We start from the raw sequence: 19770 nt of genomic DNA, 5'->3' as shown, positions 1-19770 counted from the left end.
AAAAAACACAAGGTTGGATGAGTGATCTCTCATGCGGTGTCTTTGTATTCTGATCGGTGGACTCCCCCCCACACCAGAATACACTGATCAGCGCTTGTATCCATTGGCTACCATGGCCGATCGAATGCTGGTTTCCATCATGACTGTTCAACAGAAGCTGACGGTTGGATTGCTAGCTAGTCTGTGTATACCCTGCATTACTCCATAACAGCTACTTAGTCAGCCCATAGATAATACAATTTGTTTCGTTCAACCAGGAAGACGAAGACGAGGAAGAACTCAATTCCCCCATCCAAACATTCTATGTGGATGGGGAAATTTTCCCCATTTAGTTATCGTCTGATAGGGGGGAGACTTCAATGATCAGAGCTTCTGGCTGTAGCCATCAGGTCCCTGCTAAACCGTTCGGATTTCGATTTATGTATGGCTGGCTTTAGAAGCACTGCGATTTTTCTTTGTAGACTTTGTAATCACGCCATTGAGGATTTCTACAGGGTGTTGATGCCTGCTGTTAAGAGGTTTCTACTATTTGGTACCATCAATCCTGCAACAGTATCTCCAAGTTCTCTTGTAATAAATGTGGATCCTTTAATTATTGGGTACTCAAACCAATCCTAGATGCTCGAACTCCCTTTGCATAAGGAGTCCTATGTGAGGCAGAGATTTGAACTTCCCCCTATATCCCAACATTGACACTGGCAACATAAACATGATAAATCATGCTCAAAGATTGCACTCACCTCTGTAAAACATCCCAAAACATGACCATGGTGCCTAACAAGAGTCTGCTCCAGGACCCCCAAATTTTACCAGTTGCAGTCAAGGCATTCATGTTCCTAAGGACTCTAGAAAAAAGAAAACGATAGCCCTAGTGGCAATCAATTCTCCTACATCCATCCAGTTTTCACTAGAGTCCAGTCCTCCTTTAGACAGCAGTATAACCCATTTGTTTACTAATCCAGTGTCCCTCAATAACTGAAAGAGAAAATTGGTTTATTCGGGCATTCAACCTGTTACCACCATTCTAAAATGGTCCCGCTATCCAGGTTACATTTCACACCTTAGGAATATCATCTTGATTTGCTGACCAATTAACTGGTAAACTTTTATTGTGCAATTTGGGGGATGGCAGATACACAGTTTTATTCAGAAAATCAAATTAGTTATACAGTATATAATTACACACTGGCAATTCGACTATATATTTAATAGATAAAGCACAGAAAACAGGACAAAAATTACAAATGTTCTGGTTTCCACCATACAAATATTTATTAAATTAGGAGAAAAAAAGCAAACCTGATACTATTACAGACTCTTTGCGAATAGCTATAAATTTGAAAATATCCACAGTCGGTTTGGTGGCGACTCATTTTTTTAAATTCTTCTTATTAGATGTACCCATTTTCTGCAGAAGAAAAATAAAGAGCAGCGCCACGCCACCTAAGTGCAGCAATGTGTTGACATTTATTCCAAGACAGACAAGTGAAAACTCACAGGATTTACAGGGTGTCCGTGCATGTAGGGATATTAAGGTTCATCCACTCCCGGGCAAGACGAGCTGCAGACAGCTGATACTTTCGGCTGCGCTGGTGGCTCCCAGGACTCACAATGGCTCGGACCACATCATGTGCAGTCTATTGTGTCACGTCCGGATGACAGGAGGAGCGCGTGATTGGAGCATGTGTGCTCTTCCATCATACAAACATTTATTTAATATGTAGAAAAAAAAAGCAAACCTGATACTAATACAGACTCTTTGTGAATGGCTATAACTTTTAAAATATCCACAGTCCAGTTTGGTGGAGACTCATTTTTTGAAAATTTTGCAGATGCTAGGTACATCTAATATTCTTGTGTAGATCGTCCACTTCAAACTTCCACATACCCTGGTGCACAGGATTGTCTGAGAGATCCGTGATCTTCACTGCACGTAATACAGGCTCAGGATTACAAGATAAAACAATGCCCATCGCCATTACATATTTCCCTGCATGGAAAGACATTTCAGGTCAGGTCAAATTTTCAGCAAGGTTTCATCCAGCAAAAATGTATTATGTTATTACATGTACTTATATAGCGCCATCAACTTACACAGAATTTTACATATTATACATTCACATCAGTCCTCAAGGAGCTTACAATCTAAGGGTCCCCAACTCACATTCATACATACACATACTAGACAAACTAGCCAATTCAGACAGGAGCTAATTAACCTACCAGCAGGTTTTTGGAGTGTGGGGGGAAACCAGAGTACCTGGGGGAAACCCGCACAGGTAGAACATACGCAGGTGGTGCCATGGTAAATGGTGGTGCTTACCACTTGGCCAGAAATAGTTTTTCCAGTAGGCGAGTGGAAAATTTGGGGGCTGCTAACACTATTACATTTTAATTTTGCAAAGAGTAGGTCAACCTTGTAAAATGTAAAGGTACAGAGCTAGCAAAATATATACACACACACACACACACACACACACACACTGTATCTCACAAAAGTGAGTACACCCACCCCTTTTTGGAAATATATCTTTTCATGTGAAAACACTGAAGAAATTACACTTTGCTACAATGTAAAGTAGTGATGTAGTACAGCTTGTATAACAGTGTAAATTTACTGTACCCTCAAAATAACTCAACATACAGCCATTAACGTCTGAACCGCTGGCAACAAAAGTGAGTACACCCCTAAGTGAAAATGTCCACATTGGGCGCAAAGTGTCAATATTTTGTGTGGCCACCATTATTTTCCAGCACTGCCTTAACCTTCTCAGGCATGGAGTTCACCAGAGCTTTACAGGTTGCCACTGGAGTCCTCTTCCACTCCTCCATGACGACATCACGGGAGTGGTGGAGGTTAGAGACCTTGCGCTCCTCCACCTTCCGTTTGAGGATGCCCCACAGATGCTCAAAAGGTTTTAGGTCTGGAGACATGCTTTTGCCAGTCCATCCCCTTTACCCTCAGCTTCTTTAGCAAGGCAGTGGTCGTCTTGGAGGTATGTTTGGGGTCGTTATGTTGAAATACTGCTTTGCAGTCCAGTCTCCGAAGGGAGAGGATCATGCTCTGCTTCAGTATGTCACAGTACATGTTAGCATTCATAGTTCCCTCAATAAACTGTAGCTCCCCAGTGCTGGCAGTACTCATGCAGCCCCAGACCATGACACTCCCACAACCATGCTTGACTGTAGGCAGGACACACTTGTCTTTGTCCTCATCGCCTGGTTGCCGCCACACAAGCGTGACAACATCTGAACCAAATAGGTTTATCTTGGTCTCATCAGACCACAGGACATGGTTCCACTAATCCATGTCCTTAGTCTGCTTCTTGTGCATCGTCTTTAGAAGAGGCTTCCTTCTGGGATGACAGCCATGCAGACCAATTTGATGCAGCGTGTGGCGTATGGTCTGGGCACTGACAGGCTGACCCCCCCACCCCTTTGGATATGACGCTGAGCATGTGCACTCAACTTCTTTGGTCAACCATGGCGAGGCCTGTTCTGAGTGGAACCTGTCCTGTTAAACCGCTATATGGTCTTGGCCACTGTGCTGCAGCTCAGTTTCAGGGTCTTGGCAATCTTCTTATAGCCTAGGCCATTTTTATGTAGAACAACAATTTTTTTAGTTTTGGTCCAATTTTAGTCTTCTGCAAGTGTTTTAGTCAAAGTCTTACTAAAATGCTATTTACGTTTTAGTCCCATTTTAGTCATCTAAAATCTCTAGTACAAAATTTAGTTGAATAAAATCAATTTAGTCAACTAAAAGAGAATGTGTTTAGTTATATTGTAACGCATTATTTAAGCATTTCTCTATATTTTCCAAACTCATTATATACTCCTGGAGTAAAAAATCTAATGTTATTATTTATAGTATTAAGGTTTGAACAAACTCACAGATACAGCTCAGTGAAAACCGTAAATTACTGTATTTATCAGCATATAACACGCACCCTAATTTTTTGGAGGGAAGTTTTAAGGGAAAAAAAAAAAAAAAACACCTTTCCACAGTCCCCCACCTCTGCACAGTACACAGCCCCCCACTCTCCTGGGACAGCACTACCAGCATACTCTAAAATGAAAAATAAATCACTGCCAGCCCTCTCTCATACACCGCTCCTTCTGTGTCACTCATTGTAAATCAAAGTCTCCCTCATTAGCTCTGTTCTTTCATTGACCTGGTCACATGATTGCTCTCCTCTGACGTTTCATGGATGGTCATGTGACCGCTCTCCTCCTCCAACAAAAAAGCAACACTTGAAAAAGAAGCGAGAGGAGGAGAGCGGCCGACAAGGAGCTATTGAGGTATTTAGGAGCTTTGTTTCACAACGAGAGTGACACGGGAGGAGCAGTGTAGAAGGGGCCGGCAGTGATTTTTTCCTAACTTTAGACTATGCTGGCAGTGCTGTCCAAGGGCCAGGAGAGGTGGGGCGGCCAGCCTGACACCCCCCATAATGTGTGGCACCCAGGGCAGACCGCCCAATTAAAAAAAAAAAACCCCATTGGTAAACGTCTCTCCTTGCCATTTTCGTCCCGTTTTCATTCCTTAATGAAAACGGATTTGATTTTTGTCATAGTTTGTGGACGAAACGGTGCTGTACCTAGTTTCATCACTGTAAATATGCCGCTGACGAAAATGGTTTTGTTGACGAGGTTAACACTGGTAGCAAAGTGTAATTTCTTCAGCGCTCTCACATTAAGAGATTTTATATATATATATATATATCTATTTCAAGGGACTAGGGACTATGTGTTAGCACACCAGTGCAATAACACCATAAAAAGGATTCAGTGTTCAGAAAAAGAAAAAAAAAAAAAAAAAGAAAAAAAAGGGGTAGCTTCACTGTTATTAAAGGAGAAGTGCAGCCCAAGCTCATTTGGCTGGGCTTCTCCTATGGGTCACAGGAGTGCAATTCCTTATGCACTCCTGTGACCCAGTTTCAGCAGAGAGCGGACTGAAGTCTGCTCTCTGCTGACGTCACAGAAATCAGTCCAGGCACTGTGTCATCGCGACAATGGAAGTCGGGATCCACCAGGTGCTTGGACTAATACCCGTTCTCAGCCTCTCAGCGAGCAGCTGAGAGCATGAGATGGCCACTCCCTGCCCCTTCACAGCTCAGCGCTCCAGTGAGCATGGAGGAGCAAAGCTGAGAGGTGCTGATTGACAATTAGCAGCTCTCTGCTTGGGGAGCTGTGAGAAACAAGCCATCAGCGATGTTTGATCCCTCGGTTCTCAGTGTAGAGACACCGGAGGACAAATGCTGCATCCACATAGGTAAGTATGATGGAGGGAAACCCCCAAACCTCTACTTCTGTTTTGAATTTCTGAAATTTTTCTCTACTTCTCAGCTGATTAAAAGAGATCTTACTACACTATTTTTTTCTAGGTGAGAGATCTGGTGTCTATATGTCACTAATTAGCCATTAAAGTGACCACTTCAGGACTGTAGGATGTCCATGGAAGTCCTTAAGTCAAAGTGCTTATACCAGGATGATGCCTGCACCTTGGCATAATCTTGGTATCAATATTTGCAGTCGGCGATTTCCTGTTAGCAGAAGTGATTTCCTGTTCAGCCACTCCATCACTTCTGCGGGTGGTCGAAGGGGGTCCGCGATTAGATGACAGAGCTCGGGTGCGATGCAATTGGGGGCACTACACAGAGAGCGAAAACAATGTTTTTCCTCCCTGTGACCCCAGAAACGACAAGGATTTTGTCACGATTTCAGCTCTTGTTTACCTGGCTGTTTACGGAAAGGAAAGCAGCGAATCAGACTGATCTGTGTCTGATAGGCTGCATTGGAGGCCAAAGAAAAGACCTGGGATCTAATGGTAATGACACACACTCAGTTTGAACTGGATGGACTGAGGTCTTTTTTCAGTTTTACCAACTATTTAACTATGTATCCTCATCCTGAAAAGGGGCCTTTTTGGTTGCCATCACCTGTCAGACATGTCTATGTTGAAGGCTCTTTAAAGGTGCTCCTATGCCCAAGTACATTCTTTCTTCATAAGGTGGTATCAGTCTTCCACCTCATTGGAGACACTGGGGTCAATTCACTAAGCGTTAAATAACGGCTAATAAAATGCAGGAAAAATACCAAATGTGATAAAACGGCTGGGAAGCCGGCCTCTGCGTCCTTAACGGATGACTCATCAGCTGTCAGTGGGTTCCCATACTGGATCCAATTGCTACCAAATCGGATCAAAAGATGAAAGCTGGAGGAGACTCGAAAGCAAATCTCCATCCAGGCCATAAGTGGAAGGCCCCCTGAGCTGGGAACGCACAGCAAAACTACGTCTCTCAACGCAATGACGTTACATGCCATCAGTGTGATGACGTCCCATGTTCCCTGGTGCACATCTAAGCCGCATTGTAAAGTAAATAAGAACTGACGAGCCACCCCTCAGTTTGAGATGTAACCCTTCACGTTACATTGTATGGCAGAAAGGTCGCTCGTCACAAGTAGGACAGCAGGCGACTGTGGCCTGAGTGCGCCAGGCAGCTAAAAGAGGTGGGGAAAGAAGGGGATGTAAAAATGTGCGTCGGGATGTCTATGTATGAAAATGTGATACACGTCACATATCGCCACACAAGCCACAGTGAGAGCAATATTTCTAGCACCAGACCTCCTCCATAATGCTAAACTGATGATCTATAGGGGGCGTTTAAAGCATCGCCTATGGAAAATATAGGGTACCAAAGTGCACCACAGATTTAGGGTTTGACAATCCCTGGCAAAAAAGTATGGAATCACCACTCTTGAAAAAGGAGAGAGAGGGAGAGAGAGAGAGAGGGAGAAGGAGAGAGAGAGAGAGAGAGAGAAGGAGAGAGAGAGAGAGAGAGAGAAGGAGAGAGAGAGAGAGAGAGAGAGAAGGAGAGAGAGAGAGAGAAGGAGAGAGAGAGAGAGAAGGAGAGAGAGAGAGAGAAGGAGAGAGAGAGAGAGAAGGAGAGAGAGAGAGAGAAGGAGAGAGAGAGAGAGAAGGAGAGAGAGAGAGAGAAGGAGAGAGAGAGAGAGAAGGAGAGAGAGAGAGAGAAGGAGAGAGAGAGAGAAGGAGAGAGAGAGAGAAGGAGAGAGAAGGAGAGAGAGAGAGAGAGAGAGAAGGAGAGAGAGAGAGAGAGAGAGAGAGAGAGAGAGAGAGAGAGAGAGAGAGAGAGAGAGAGAGAGGAAGAGAGAGAGAAGGAGAGAGAGAGAGAAGGAGAGAGAGAGAGAAGGAGAGAGAAGGAGAGAGAGAGAGAGAGAGAGAAGGAGAGAGAGAGAGAGAGAAGGAGAGAGAGAGAGAAGGAGAGAGAGAGAGAGAAGGAGAGAGAGAGAGAGAAGGAGAGAGAGAGAGAGAGAAGGAGAGAGAGAGAGAGAAGGAGAGAGAGAGAGAGAAGGAGAGAGAGAGAGAGAGAAGGAGAGAGAGAAGGAGAGAGAGAAGGAGAGAGAGAGAGAGAGAGAAGGAGAGAGAAGGAGAGAGAGAGAAGGAGAGAGAGAGAGAGAGAAGGAGAGAGAGAGAGAGAGAGAGAGAAGGAGAGAGAGAGAAGGAGAGAGAAGGAGAGAGAGAGAGAAGGAGAGAGAGAAAAAAGGAGAGAGAGAGAGAGAGAGAGAGAGAGAGAGAGAGAGAGAGAAGAAGGAAGAAGAGGAGCCACGTTGTGGGCGTCGGCGGTAAAGTGCCGCTATTTTTAGCGGCGCTATTCGGCCGCTAGCGGGGCGATTTCATCCCCTGCTAGCAGGCGAAAAGGGGTTAAAACTGGCCACAAAGTGCTGTATGTGTAGAAGGTGTATGTGGTTTTCCTTCATTTTAAAAACAGAATGTTAAAAACAAGTGAAAATTTCAAAACAACTTTCTTTCATTCAGCGAATGTACAAAGATTTTCCGTCTGAATATTCTTGTCTGTAAATTGATCCGTGTGGCCAGCATAAGGCTCTGTACACATCTATGCACTTTGCTTTTGATCTATTTCTGCAGTGCTCTTTGCTGTGCATTTTGATTTTTGCACACGTGATTTTGCTGTGATTTGCGTTTTTGCATTTTTTTTGGCCAAGTTGTTGTTGGGCAGATTAAAAAACACAAATTTCTGCAAAAATGCAATACATGCTTTTCTGCAGCTACTCCATTGAAGTATATTGAGCCAAAAAAGCACCGTTTTGCGTTAAAAAAAGTCACTGACCCTTTCCAAATACGCAGCGGCTAAAAAAAAAGCATAGATGTCAATGCGTCCCATAGGAAACCATGTAAATGAACTGTAGTGCAACCAGGTCTAAGACGTTTAGTAACATAATGGGGTTAAAAAAAACCCCTAAAATTAGCCCTTTATAGTACAAAAAAGCAGATAATCACTACTGCAAGAGGTTCATTTTTTTTTACTGTAGAACTGTGAAAGTAATATTTACAGTAGTGATTATTTGCTATTTGTACTATAAAGGGCTCAATTTAGTTTTTCTTAACCCCATTATGTTACTGGCCGATTAATCGATTATAAAAGTAGTAATCAATTAATTTCATAATCGATTAGTTGTCGATTAATCGATTAGTTGTTTCAGCCCTACTGCCGACTCACCAAAATTACAGGTGGTGTTCCTGGAACCTAAAACCAGTATACAGGCTAGGATGATTTGAACTCAAGATGAGTCCACATTAAAAAAAAAAAAAAAAAAAAAAAAAAAAAAAGGGGGGGGGGGGGGGGGCTACAAGTGGGAACAAACTGTGGCATTACAAATAGGGATGCACCAATACTTTTTTTTATTTTTTTTATTTATTACTCACCGATACCTAACCCAACTGTTTTGTTTTCACTTCAGCTGTCACCAATGGTACAAAGCATTGAAAAGTTATTTACAAATGAAATAATTGTTTTTTTTTTTTTTTTAAATTTGGGCTTTTCAATGTGAAATGTGTAAATATATGTTAGTTAATATTAAGCAAACAAAAAAAAAAAGTTTTAAATGTTTATCGTTTATAAAATAGACGTGAACGAAAAAAAACAAAAAAGCAGGAAGATAATTAAAAAGGAGGAGAATAGGGAGTTAATTAACGCTGATTAGAGTAAATTAATGGTTAATAAGGGGTTAAACAGAGGAACATTTGTTCATCCCTTTGATCTGCAGATGAAGAAACAGATACAAAAAACAACAACATTTCTTTTTATTTTAATGTTTCAGCGCTGAGCAATTTTTGACAGCTCCAATTACCAGACTTCTATAACACTACAGCTGTCAACAGGGGAGACCCACTGACAGCTCAAAGAACCGAGCCTGAAAGTATCGGTTTCAGGTATCAGTGCATTTGCATGAGTACCAATACTTATGCAAATACGCGGTATCAGCACCGATACTAGTATCAGTGCAACCCTAATTACAAAAGCTCAGTTTTTTTTTTTTTTTGACAAAAATTACATAATAAATCGTCAAATAATAGTTCCTTGCTTGTCAAATGCTGCTCAGTAACATCATAAGCATGCAGGACAAGGTAAACAGAGAGCTCTGCAGGGTGCAAAGACAAAATTGTGTTCCAGCTGAAGAATGGATTCATTCTGATTAGCAAATGGTCAAAGTATCCCAAAATGGGCAACCCCCCCAGGACCCTGTGTCTGAAGCTGTCTCTCCACCTCAATCATGGGTGAACGTTCACCTATGATTGCGGTGGAGAGACAGCTTCAGACACACACGGCTCCAGCACTGTACAAAGAGTTATTGTCCCTCTTCCATCCTCCTAGAGCACAGGACTGCCTTCTCCCCCTAGGACGTACACAGGCTGCAGCCTCTCCTCCATCCAGCCCGTGAGACAAGTCCACCCCAGTCTCACATCAACAATTCAAACACACATACCGTTAACACACCACATAGAACGTTTGAACGTGGACTGGTATGGAGCTCAGAATAACTAACTATTCATCACAGGATACACCTCCCAACTAGCCATTCCTTTTTATGTACACATGTTGGCCTACTGGCCTATACAGACTGTTCTCTGGTTCTCAAGGCTCTGATGAAGAGGTTATCCTCGAAACGCGTCAGTCAATTTTAAACACTCACCTTAACCACTTGACGACCGCCTCACGCCGATGTACGTCGGCAAGGTGGCACGGACAGGCAAAATCACGTACATACACGTGATTTGCCTTCCGCGGGTGGGGGGTCTGATCGGACCCCCCCGTTGCCCGAGGCGGTCGCCATTTCTTCCCGGGGACGATGAGAGGTCAGGGGGAGGCCATCCATTGTTGGCCACCCCCTCCCGATCGCTCCTGGCGAATGAAAACGCTTCCTTTCCCTCTGTAATGTAAACAGAGGGAAAGGAAGTGATGTCATCCCTCCTCGAGCTGGTCTTTTCGATCCGGCGCCGAGGAGAGAAGACATCAAGTAAGTCTGCACAACACTACACTAACAGTAGAACACGCCAGGCACACTTGTCACCCCCCTTCACCCCCTGTCACACTGACACCAATAGCAGTTTTTTTTTTTTTTTGCATTGGTGTCAGTTTGTGACAGTTATAAGTGTTAGGGCAGTTAGGTTAGCCCCCTTTAGGTCTAGGGTACCCCCCCTTAGGTCCAGGGTACCCCCCTAACCCCCCCTAATAAAGGTTAACCCCGTGATCACCCCCCGTCACCAGTGTCGCTAAGCGATCGCTTTTCTGATCGCTGTATTAGTGACACAGGTGACGCTAGTTAGGGTGGTAAGTATATAGGTTCGCTGTCAGTGTTTTATAGCGACAGGGACCCCCATATACTACCTGCTAAAGGTTTTAACCCCCTAATTGCCCCCTAGTTAACCCTTTCACCAGCAATCACCGTATAAGTGTTACGGGTGACACTGGTTAGCTGGTTTGTTTTTTGTAGTTTATTATAGTTTTAGGGCACCCGCCGTTTATTACCTTATAAAGGTTTAACCCCCTAATTGCCCGGCAGTGATATAAATTACGTTTTTAGGGTCAGATAAGGTCTGCGTCGCCCCAGGCAGCGTCAGGTTAGCGCCAGTACCGCTAAAACCCACGCACGCAGCATACACCTCCCTTAGTGCTATAGTATCTGAGCGGATCGATATCTGATCCGATCAGATCTATACTCCCCAGCAGTTTAGGGTTCCCATAAACACAGTTTATGCTAGCACCTGCGTTTTGCCCCTCGGCCCAGCCCTGCCCAGCCCACCCAAGTGCAGTATCGATCGATAACTGACACTTACAAAACACTAAGCACACATAACTGCAGCGTTCGCAGAGTCAGGCCTGATCCCTGCGATCGCTAACAGTTTTTTGGTAGCGTTTTGATACAGTCGCTGACAGTCAGGAGCTTTTTTGCCTGTGAGTCTCACTAGTGTACCCCTAAATTTAGAGCCCAAAATGGCAAATCGAAGGTACACTAGTGAAGAGGCCTACACGTTTCTGAGCATGACAGATAGTGAAGAGGAAGTCACTCATCTGTCAAGTTCAGGCTCAGAATACGATCCTGTAGAGGACAGCGGCTCCATGACAGATAGCTCTGACGACGGAGTTGTGGTCCCTGCTAGGGTCAGGCGTACCAGACTCCGAACTTCTTCTGTCCTTGAAGTGCAAGAACCGCAGGGCTCTCGTATGGAGCAGAGAAGTACTAGTGCCGCTATCCCTTCTGGTGAACTGGCAAGCACCAGCGGCCTAGTACACCCTGGTCGTACATCCAGCACTGCAGTATCACGTGCTGACGTGGCGAGTCCCATAAGTGCAGTTCAAGCTGGTGAGGTGGCAAGCACTAGTAGTGTCCCGCTGCCACCAAGAAGACAAAGACGGGCCCGTCGTGCCCATAGTGCCCTTCCTGCTGCATTCGCCAATCCGAATTGGGAACCCACCACTTCTGCAGCACCCGTACTTCCCCCTTTCACTGGCCAACCCGGAATTTAGGTGGAAACAGTTGACTTTACGCCACTGGATTTTTATTCACTGTTTTTCACCGAAGATCTCTATAGATCTATTGTGGACCAAAGCAATTTGTATGCTGGTCAACACATCGCCACTATTCCCCAGTCCTCCCTTGCCAGAGATTGGAGACCAATTACGGTCTCCGAATTTAAGATCTTTCTGGGCCTTTCCCTCCTCATGGGCTTGAATAAAAAGAGTAAGTTGCGGTCATATTGGTCCACTGACCCAATTTACCATTCGCCCTTGTTCTCTGCTTCCATGGCCAGGGCACGATACGAGCAGATTTTGCGGTTCATGCACTTCAACGACAATGAACTCTGTCGTCCTTGTGGAGACCCTGCATACGATCGGCTCTACAAAATTCGGCCCCTTGTAAACCACTTCAACCAACGTTTTGCAGACTTGTTTACCCCCCATCAAGTTGTCTGCGTTGATGAGTCCCTGATTAAATTTTCTGGCCGCTTGTCATTCAAACAGTACCTTCCCAGCAAGCGTGCCAGATACGGGGTCAAGATGTATAAGCCACAGACTATACATGTAGTTTTATGGTTTACGAGGGCAAAGATAGTCACGTAGAGCCGACAAACTGCCCCGACTACATAGGAAGCGCTGGCAAGATAGTGTGGGACTTGGTGTCACCCTTATTCGGAAAGGGGTACCACTTGTACGTGGACAATTATTATACGAGCGTGCCACTTTTTAGTCACTTGTTTGATCATCAAATTGGAGCATGTGGCACCGTGCGACCTAATCGCCGGGGCTTTCCCCAGCGGCTTGTAGATTCCCATCTTAGGCTGGGGGAGAGAGCCTGCTTGAAGTATAATAATTTGCTCGCTATGAAGTGGAGGGATAAGAAGAATGTTTTCGTTCTCACCTCCCTTCATGCAGACACGACGACCCAAATTACTACGGCGACTGGTGTTGTGGAGAAACCCCTCTGTGTCCACGAATATAACTTTAATATGGGAGGGGTGGACCTCAATGACCAGTTGTTGGCGCCGTACCTAGTTGCCCGTAAGGCCAGACGCTGGTACAAAAAAGGGTCTGTTTATTTATTTCAATTGGCTTTGCTGAACGCTCATGTGCTATACAGAGCTTCAGGACGTACTGGATCCTTCCTTAAATTCCAGGAAGAGATCGTCAGAGCCCTTCTGTTTCCAGACGGTGCTCTACCTCACCTTCCCCAACCAAATGCAGTAGGCCGGCTGCATGAGAGGCATTTTCCTTATGCCCTCCCGAGTACCCCTACCCAACGAGCCCCCCAAAAAAGATGTCGTGTCTGCAGCAAGCGTGGATTTAGGCGTGACACCCGGTGTTATTGTCCCTCCTGTCCTGGAAATCCTGGTCTTTGCATGGGTGAATGTTTTGAACGCTACCATACACTAGTTGAGTATTAGCGTAGGGTTCAGCACTGCACAGACTAGGACACACTTTCACAGGGTCTCCCAAGATGCCATTGCATTTTGAGAGACCCAAACCTGGAACCAGTTACAAAAGTTAAAAGTTACTAAAAAAAGTGTAAAAAAAAAAAAATAAAAAAAAAAAATAAAAACACAAAAAAATATAAAATAAAAAAAACAAAAATAGTTGTTTTATTGTTCTCTCTCTCTCTATTGTTCTGCTCTTTTTTACTCTATTCTATTCTGCAATGTTTTATTGTTATTATGTTTTACCATGTTTGCTTTTCAGATATGCAATTTTTTTATACTTTACTGTTTACTGTGTTTTGTTGGTAACCATTTTATTGTTTTCAGGTACGCCATTCAGTTGCAGCGCGGATTTATTTATCTTGACAGCAACAGCGTTTGCTCCCACGATATATAAAGGCGTGACTCCAGCGCTGTCGGAGGTGATTTCACCACCACAGTTACATACTACATATATGCCGAAGCGTGGGGGCAGCAGTGGGTGGAGGAGTGATTTGCTCCTGCCTTTTGCGGGAGGATGCCCCCATGCTTCGGCATATATAAATGGTGCATGTATGCCCATCATTAGAAGTGGGTGGATGAAGGGAGGTATTCTAATGGTGGGCATACCCACCGATCAATATCTTTTTTTCGTTCAGACCACAGGCTGCATGAAAAAAAAGTTTACAATATATGCCCAACAAGGACCAGCAACGTACTGGTATGTTGCTGGACTTTGAGTGGTTATACCAAAATGATGCCTGCAGGTTTAGGTATCATCTTGGTATCATTCTTTTCAGCCAGCGGTCGGCTTTCATGTAAAAGCAATCCTAGCGGCTAATTAGCCTCTAGACTGCTTTTGCAAGCAGTGGGAGGGAATGCCCCCCCCACCGTCTTCCATGTTTTTCTCTGGCTCTCCTGTCCCAACAGGGAACCTGAAAATGCAGCCGGTGATTCAGCCAGCTGACCATAGAGCTGATCACAGACCAGAATGGCTTCAAACATCTCTATGGCCTAAGAAACCGGAAGCTACGAGCAGTTCATGACTTAGATTTCGCCGGATGTAAACAGCGCCATTGGGAAATTGGGAAAGCATTTTATCACACGGATCTTGGTATGGTCAGATGCTTTGAGGGCAGAGGAGAGATTTAGGGTCTAATAGACCCCAATTTTTAAAAAAAAAAAAAAAAAAAAAAAAAAAGAGTACCTGTCACTACCTATTGCTATCATAGGGGATATTTACATTCCCTGAGATAACAATAAAATTAATAAAAAAAAAAATAAAAATGAAAGGAACAGTTTAAAAATAAGATAAAAAAGCAAAAAAATTAGAAAAAAAAAAAAAAAAAGCACCCCTGTCCCCCCCTACTCTCGCGCAAAGGCGAACGCAAGCGTCGGTCTGGCGTCAAATGTAAACAGCAATTGCACCATGCCTGTGAGGTATCACCACGAAGGTCAGATCGAGGGCAGTAATTTTAGCAGTAGACCTCCTCTGTAAATCTAAAGTGGTAACCTGTAAAGGCTTTTAAAGGCTTTTAAAAATGTATTTATTTTGTCACCACTGCACGTTTGTGTGCAATTTTAAAGCATGTCATGTTTGGTATCCATGTACTCGGCCTAAGATCATCTTTTTTATTCCATCAAACATTTGGGCAATATAGTGTGTTTTAGTGCATTAAAATTGTCACTAAATTGCGAAAGCATTTGACACAGTTCCCCATAAACGTTTACTGTACAAAATAAGGTGTGTTGGCATGGACCATAGGGTGAGTACATGGATTGAAAACTGGCTACAAGGGCGTGTTCAGAGGGTGGTGATAAATGGGGAGTACTCAGAATGGTCAGGGGTGGGTAGTGGGGTTCCCCAGGGTTCTGTGCTGGGACCAATCCTATTTAATTTGTTCATAAACGACCTGGAGGATGGGATAAACAGTTCAATCTCTGTATTTGCAGACGATACTAAGCTAAGCAGGGCAATAACTTCTCCGCAGGATGTGGAAATCTTGCAAAAAGACCTGAACAAATTAATGGGGTGGGCGACTACATGGCAAATGAGGTTCAATGTAGAAAAATGTAAAATAATGCATTTGGGTGGCAAAAATATGAATGCAATCTATACACTGGGGGGGAGAACCTCTGGGGGAATCTAGGATGGAAAAGGACCTGGGGGTCCTAGTGGATGATAGGCTCAGCAATGGCATGCAATGCCAAGCTGCTGCTAATAAAGCAAACAGAATATTGGCATGCAATTAAAAGGGGGATCAACAGCAGAGATAAAACGATAATTCTCCCACTCTACAAGACTCTGGTCCGGCCGCACCTGGAGTATGCTGTCCAGTTCTGGGCACCAGTCCTCAGGAGGGACGTACTGGAAATGGAGTGAGTACAAAGAAGGGCAACAAAGCTAATAAAGGGTCTGGAGGATCTTAGTTATGAGGAAAGGTTGCGAGCACTGAACTTATTCTCTCTGGAGAAGAGACGCTTGAGAGGGGATATGATTTCAATTTACAAATACTGTACTGGTGACCCCACAATAGGGATAAAACTTTTTTGCAGAAGAGAGTTTAATAAGACTCGTGGCCACTCATTACAATTAGAAGAAAAGAGGTTTAACCTTAAACTACGTAGAGGGTTCTTTACTGTAAGAGCGGCAAGGATGTGGAATTCCCTTCCACAGGCGGTGGTCTCAGCGGGGAGCATTGATAGCTTCAAGAAACTATTAGATAATCACCTGAATGACCGCAATATACAGGGATATGTAATGTAATACTGACACATAATCACACACATAGGTTGGACTTGATGGACTTGTGTCTTTTTTCAACCTCACCTACTATGTAACTATGTAAAATTTAAAAAAGTGTGTTTTTTCCCCAAAAAATGCGTTTGAAAAATCGCTGCACAAATACTGTGTGAAAAAAAAAATGAAACACCCACCATTTTAATCTGTAGGGCATTTGCTTTAAAAAAATATATAATGTTTGGGGGTTCAAAGTAATTTTCTTGCAAAAAAAAATAATTCTTTCATGTAATCAAAAAGTGTCAGAAAGGGCTTTGTCTTCAAGTGGTTAGAAGAGTGGGTGATGTGTGACATAAGCTTCTAAATGTTGTGCATAAAATGCCAGGACAGTTCAACCCCCCCCCCCAAATGACCCCATTTTGGAAAGTAGACACCCCAAGCTATTTGCTGAGAGGCATGTTGAGTCCATGGAATATTTTATATTGTGACACAAGTTGCGGGAAAGAGACAAATTTTTTTTTTTGCACAAAGTTGTCACTAAAGGGATATATTGCTCAAACATGCCATGGGAATATGTGAAATTACACCCCAAAATACATTCTGTTGCTTCTCCTGAGTATGGGGATACCACATGTGTGGGACTTTTTGGGAGCCTAGCCGTGCACGGGACCCCGAAAACCAAGCACCGCCTTCAGGCTTTCTAAGGGCGTAAATTTTTGATTTCACTCTTCACTGCCTATCACAGTTTCGGAGGCCATGGAATGCCCAGATGGCACAACCCCCCCCCCCCCCCCAAATGACCCCATTTTGGAAAATAGACACCCCAAGCTATTTGCTGAGAGGTATAGTGAGTATTTTGCAGACCTCACTTTTTGTCACAAACTTTTGAAAATTGAAAAAAGAAAAAAAAATACATTTTTCTTGTCTTTCTTCATTTTCAAAAACAAATGAGAGCTGCAAAATACTCACTATGCCTCTCAGCAAATAGCTTGGGGTGTCTACTTTCCAAAATGGGGTCATTTTGGGGGGTTTTGTGCTGTCTTGGCATTTTATGGCCTTCGAAACTGTGATAGGTAGTGAGAAGTGAAATCAAAAATTTACGCCCTTAGAAATCCTGAAGGCGGTGATTGGATTTCGGGGCCCCGTATGAAGCTAGGCTCCCAAAAAGTCCCACACATGTGGTATCCCCGTACTCAGGAGAAGCAACAGAATATATTTTGGAGTGTAATTCCACATATGCCCATGGCATGTTTGAGCAATATATCATTTAGTGACAACTTTGTGCAAAAAAAAAAAAAAATTGTCACTTTCCCACAACTTGTGTCAAAATATAAAATATTCCATGGACTCAACATGCCTCTCAGCAAATAGCTTGGGGTGTCTACTTTCCAAAATGGGGTCATTTGGGGGGGGTGTGCCATCTGGGCTTTTTATGGCCTTCAAAACTGTGATAGGTAGTGAGGAGTGAAATCACAACTTTACGCCCTTAGAAATCCTGAAGGCGGTGCTTGGTTTTCGGGGCCCCGTACGCGGCTAGGCTCCCAAAAAGTCCTAAACATGTGGTATCCCCGTACTCAGGAGAAGCAGCAGAATGTATTTTGGGGTGTAATTCCACATATGCCCATAGCCTGTGTGAGCAATATATCATTTAGTGACAACTTTTTGTAAATTTTTTTTTTTTTTGTCATTATTCAATCACTTGGGACAAAAAAAAATAAATATTCAATGGGTTCAACATGCCTCTCAGCAATTTCCTTGGGGTGTCTACTTTCCAAAATGGGGTCATTTGGGGGGGGTTTGTACTGCCCTGCCATTTTAGCACCTCAAGAAATGACATAGGCAGTCATAAACTAAAAGCTGTGTAAATTCTAGAAAATGTACCCTAGTTTGTAGACGCTATAACTTTTGCGCAAACCAATAAATATACACTTATTGACATTTTTTATACCAAAGACATGTGGCCGAATACATTTTGGCCTAAATGTATGACTAAAATTGAGTTTATTGGATTTTTTTTTTTAACAAAAAGTAGAAAATATCATTTTTTTTCAAAATTTTCGGTCTTTTTCCGTTTATAGCGCAAAAAATAAAAACCGCAGAGGTGATCAAATACCATCAAAAGAAAGCTCTATTTGTGGGAAGAAAAGGACGCAAATTTAGTTTGGGTACAGCATTGCATGACCGCGCAATTAGCAGTTAAAGCAACGTAGTGCCAAATTGGAAAAAGACCTCTGGTCCTTAGGCAGCATAATGGTCCGGGGCTCAAGTGGTTAACATGGGCTTGTGTGACTTGTAACCTATTTTTTCCTTTTATTTCATATTTTGTTACCTGTTTGCATGAAACGTAGTAGTTATTTATTTGGTTTTACTTTCATTATATATGAATAAATTATACACACTTTGATGTGAGCAATTGATCACGCACCCTCCATCCACCCTTCTCCATATCCAACTATCCATAGTATCAACTATCCAGCTACCTCAAATCCTGCTTCAGTCCACGACAAATCCCTTGCCAGTGTTCATTTATTAATACAATGCTTCAGCGGGATTAATACTCTTATTTCAGAAATATACTCTAACCTTGTCACCCACCAGGCCTCCTAGTACCGCATCCTTCCTTTGAAATCCTGGGCATCTATCCCGGATATCCAAGATGCCCCAGAAAAGATTCTTGCAGGATACCAAATAATCCGCTCCCTAGTAGTCTGCGAAGAATGGCGAGAAACTCAATTCAAAACCGCTCATTGTGCATATCTCCCATTTTGACACAGCAAATTAGATCCCTCCCTCTCTATGTGCCCCTGGTGCGACACCTCTTGACCGTCTGTTTCATAGACTGTGGACTTGCCAAGCTACCTCCACCTTCTGGAACCAGGCACTTAAATATATATTAACAAGATTCAACAGAGACTCCACCCCAAAGACCCATCGCTGTGCTTTTTAGCTGTGATGCCTTGATGTCCTCTTCCTCTACCTGTGCCTCACTCCCACAGTGGGTCCATATTTGCCTTTTGATAGCACGTAGAGTCCTCATGCAAGTCTGGATTCATCCCACCCGCCTCCTATTGCTTCAGTAAAACATGCGCTACAAACCCCATTTCTCATGGAAAAGATGGACACTGTTACCCAACACTCTTAAGTCCTTGAAATGTTTTATTGCCAGATGGCAACATTATATGGAGCACTCCTTTTCTCCAGTAGAGATCTCTCAACATATGACACCCTTCCAATATACGGACTGGTACTTGCCTGCGGACCTTGCCAATACGCTGGGTAATAAATGTGTGTAATGTGAAAAATTAAACAAAAGCTGCTGATCTCCAAACTGGGTGAGAAATCCAGTGCAAATGAGAGAATGTGTGTAGTGGGGGGCGGAGTCTACTGTTAGCTACAATGTATAAAAATGTGGAACCCAACAGCAATATTTTAAATATACATCAATGTGCTATACAAAAAAGCTATATATTAGCATGTAAATACAACGTATTGGAAAAGGATAACATCCGTGTCGTTTAAGCATGTATTGAAAATAAAAATAAATGTCCTTTGTGAGAAAAAAATATAAGAAAACGTCCATATGCAATTTCATAAGGTTAGAAAAATAACTCAAATAGGTGACTCTTCCGCTGATTAGATGAACACGTTCACCACCAGTGTTAAACACCCAAAGTGCTCTGTGTATGGATGTCCGCTTACCAGAAGTTGTTGACCTTTTTAGTTAAAAAAAAAAGATCAAATGGGCTTTTAGCAAGAAATG

The 19770-nt window shown here is 43.3% G+C and overlaps 1 protein-coding gene across 1 annotated transcript in view; it reads right to left on the bottom strand.

Moving 5' to 3' along the window:
* Positions 1-1238: 1238 nt before the first annotated feature.
* RMI2 (RecQ mediated genome instability 2) overlaps positions 1239-19770 on the bottom strand; it is a 94120-nt gene continuing 75588 nt past the window's right edge. Inside the window, exon 2 of the mRNA XM_073591195.1 lies at positions 1239-1990. Coding sequence (XP_073447296.1) covers positions 1836-1990 — 155 coding nt within the window. The 3' untranslated portion in view covers positions 1239-1835. The remainder of the gene's footprint in view (positions 1991-19770) is intronic.

The sequence above is a fragment of the Aquarana catesbeiana genome, linkage group LG06 (assembly GCF_042186555.1).
Source record: "Aquarana catesbeiana isolate 2022-GZ linkage group LG06, ASM4218655v1, whole genome shotgun sequence".
In the NCBI taxonomy this organism is placed as follows: Eukaryota; Metazoa; Chordata; class Amphibia; order Anura; family Ranidae; genus Aquarana; species Aquarana catesbeiana.
Note: the sequence above shows the minus strand (reverse complement) of the source record. Positions and strands in the feature narration are given on the sequence as shown.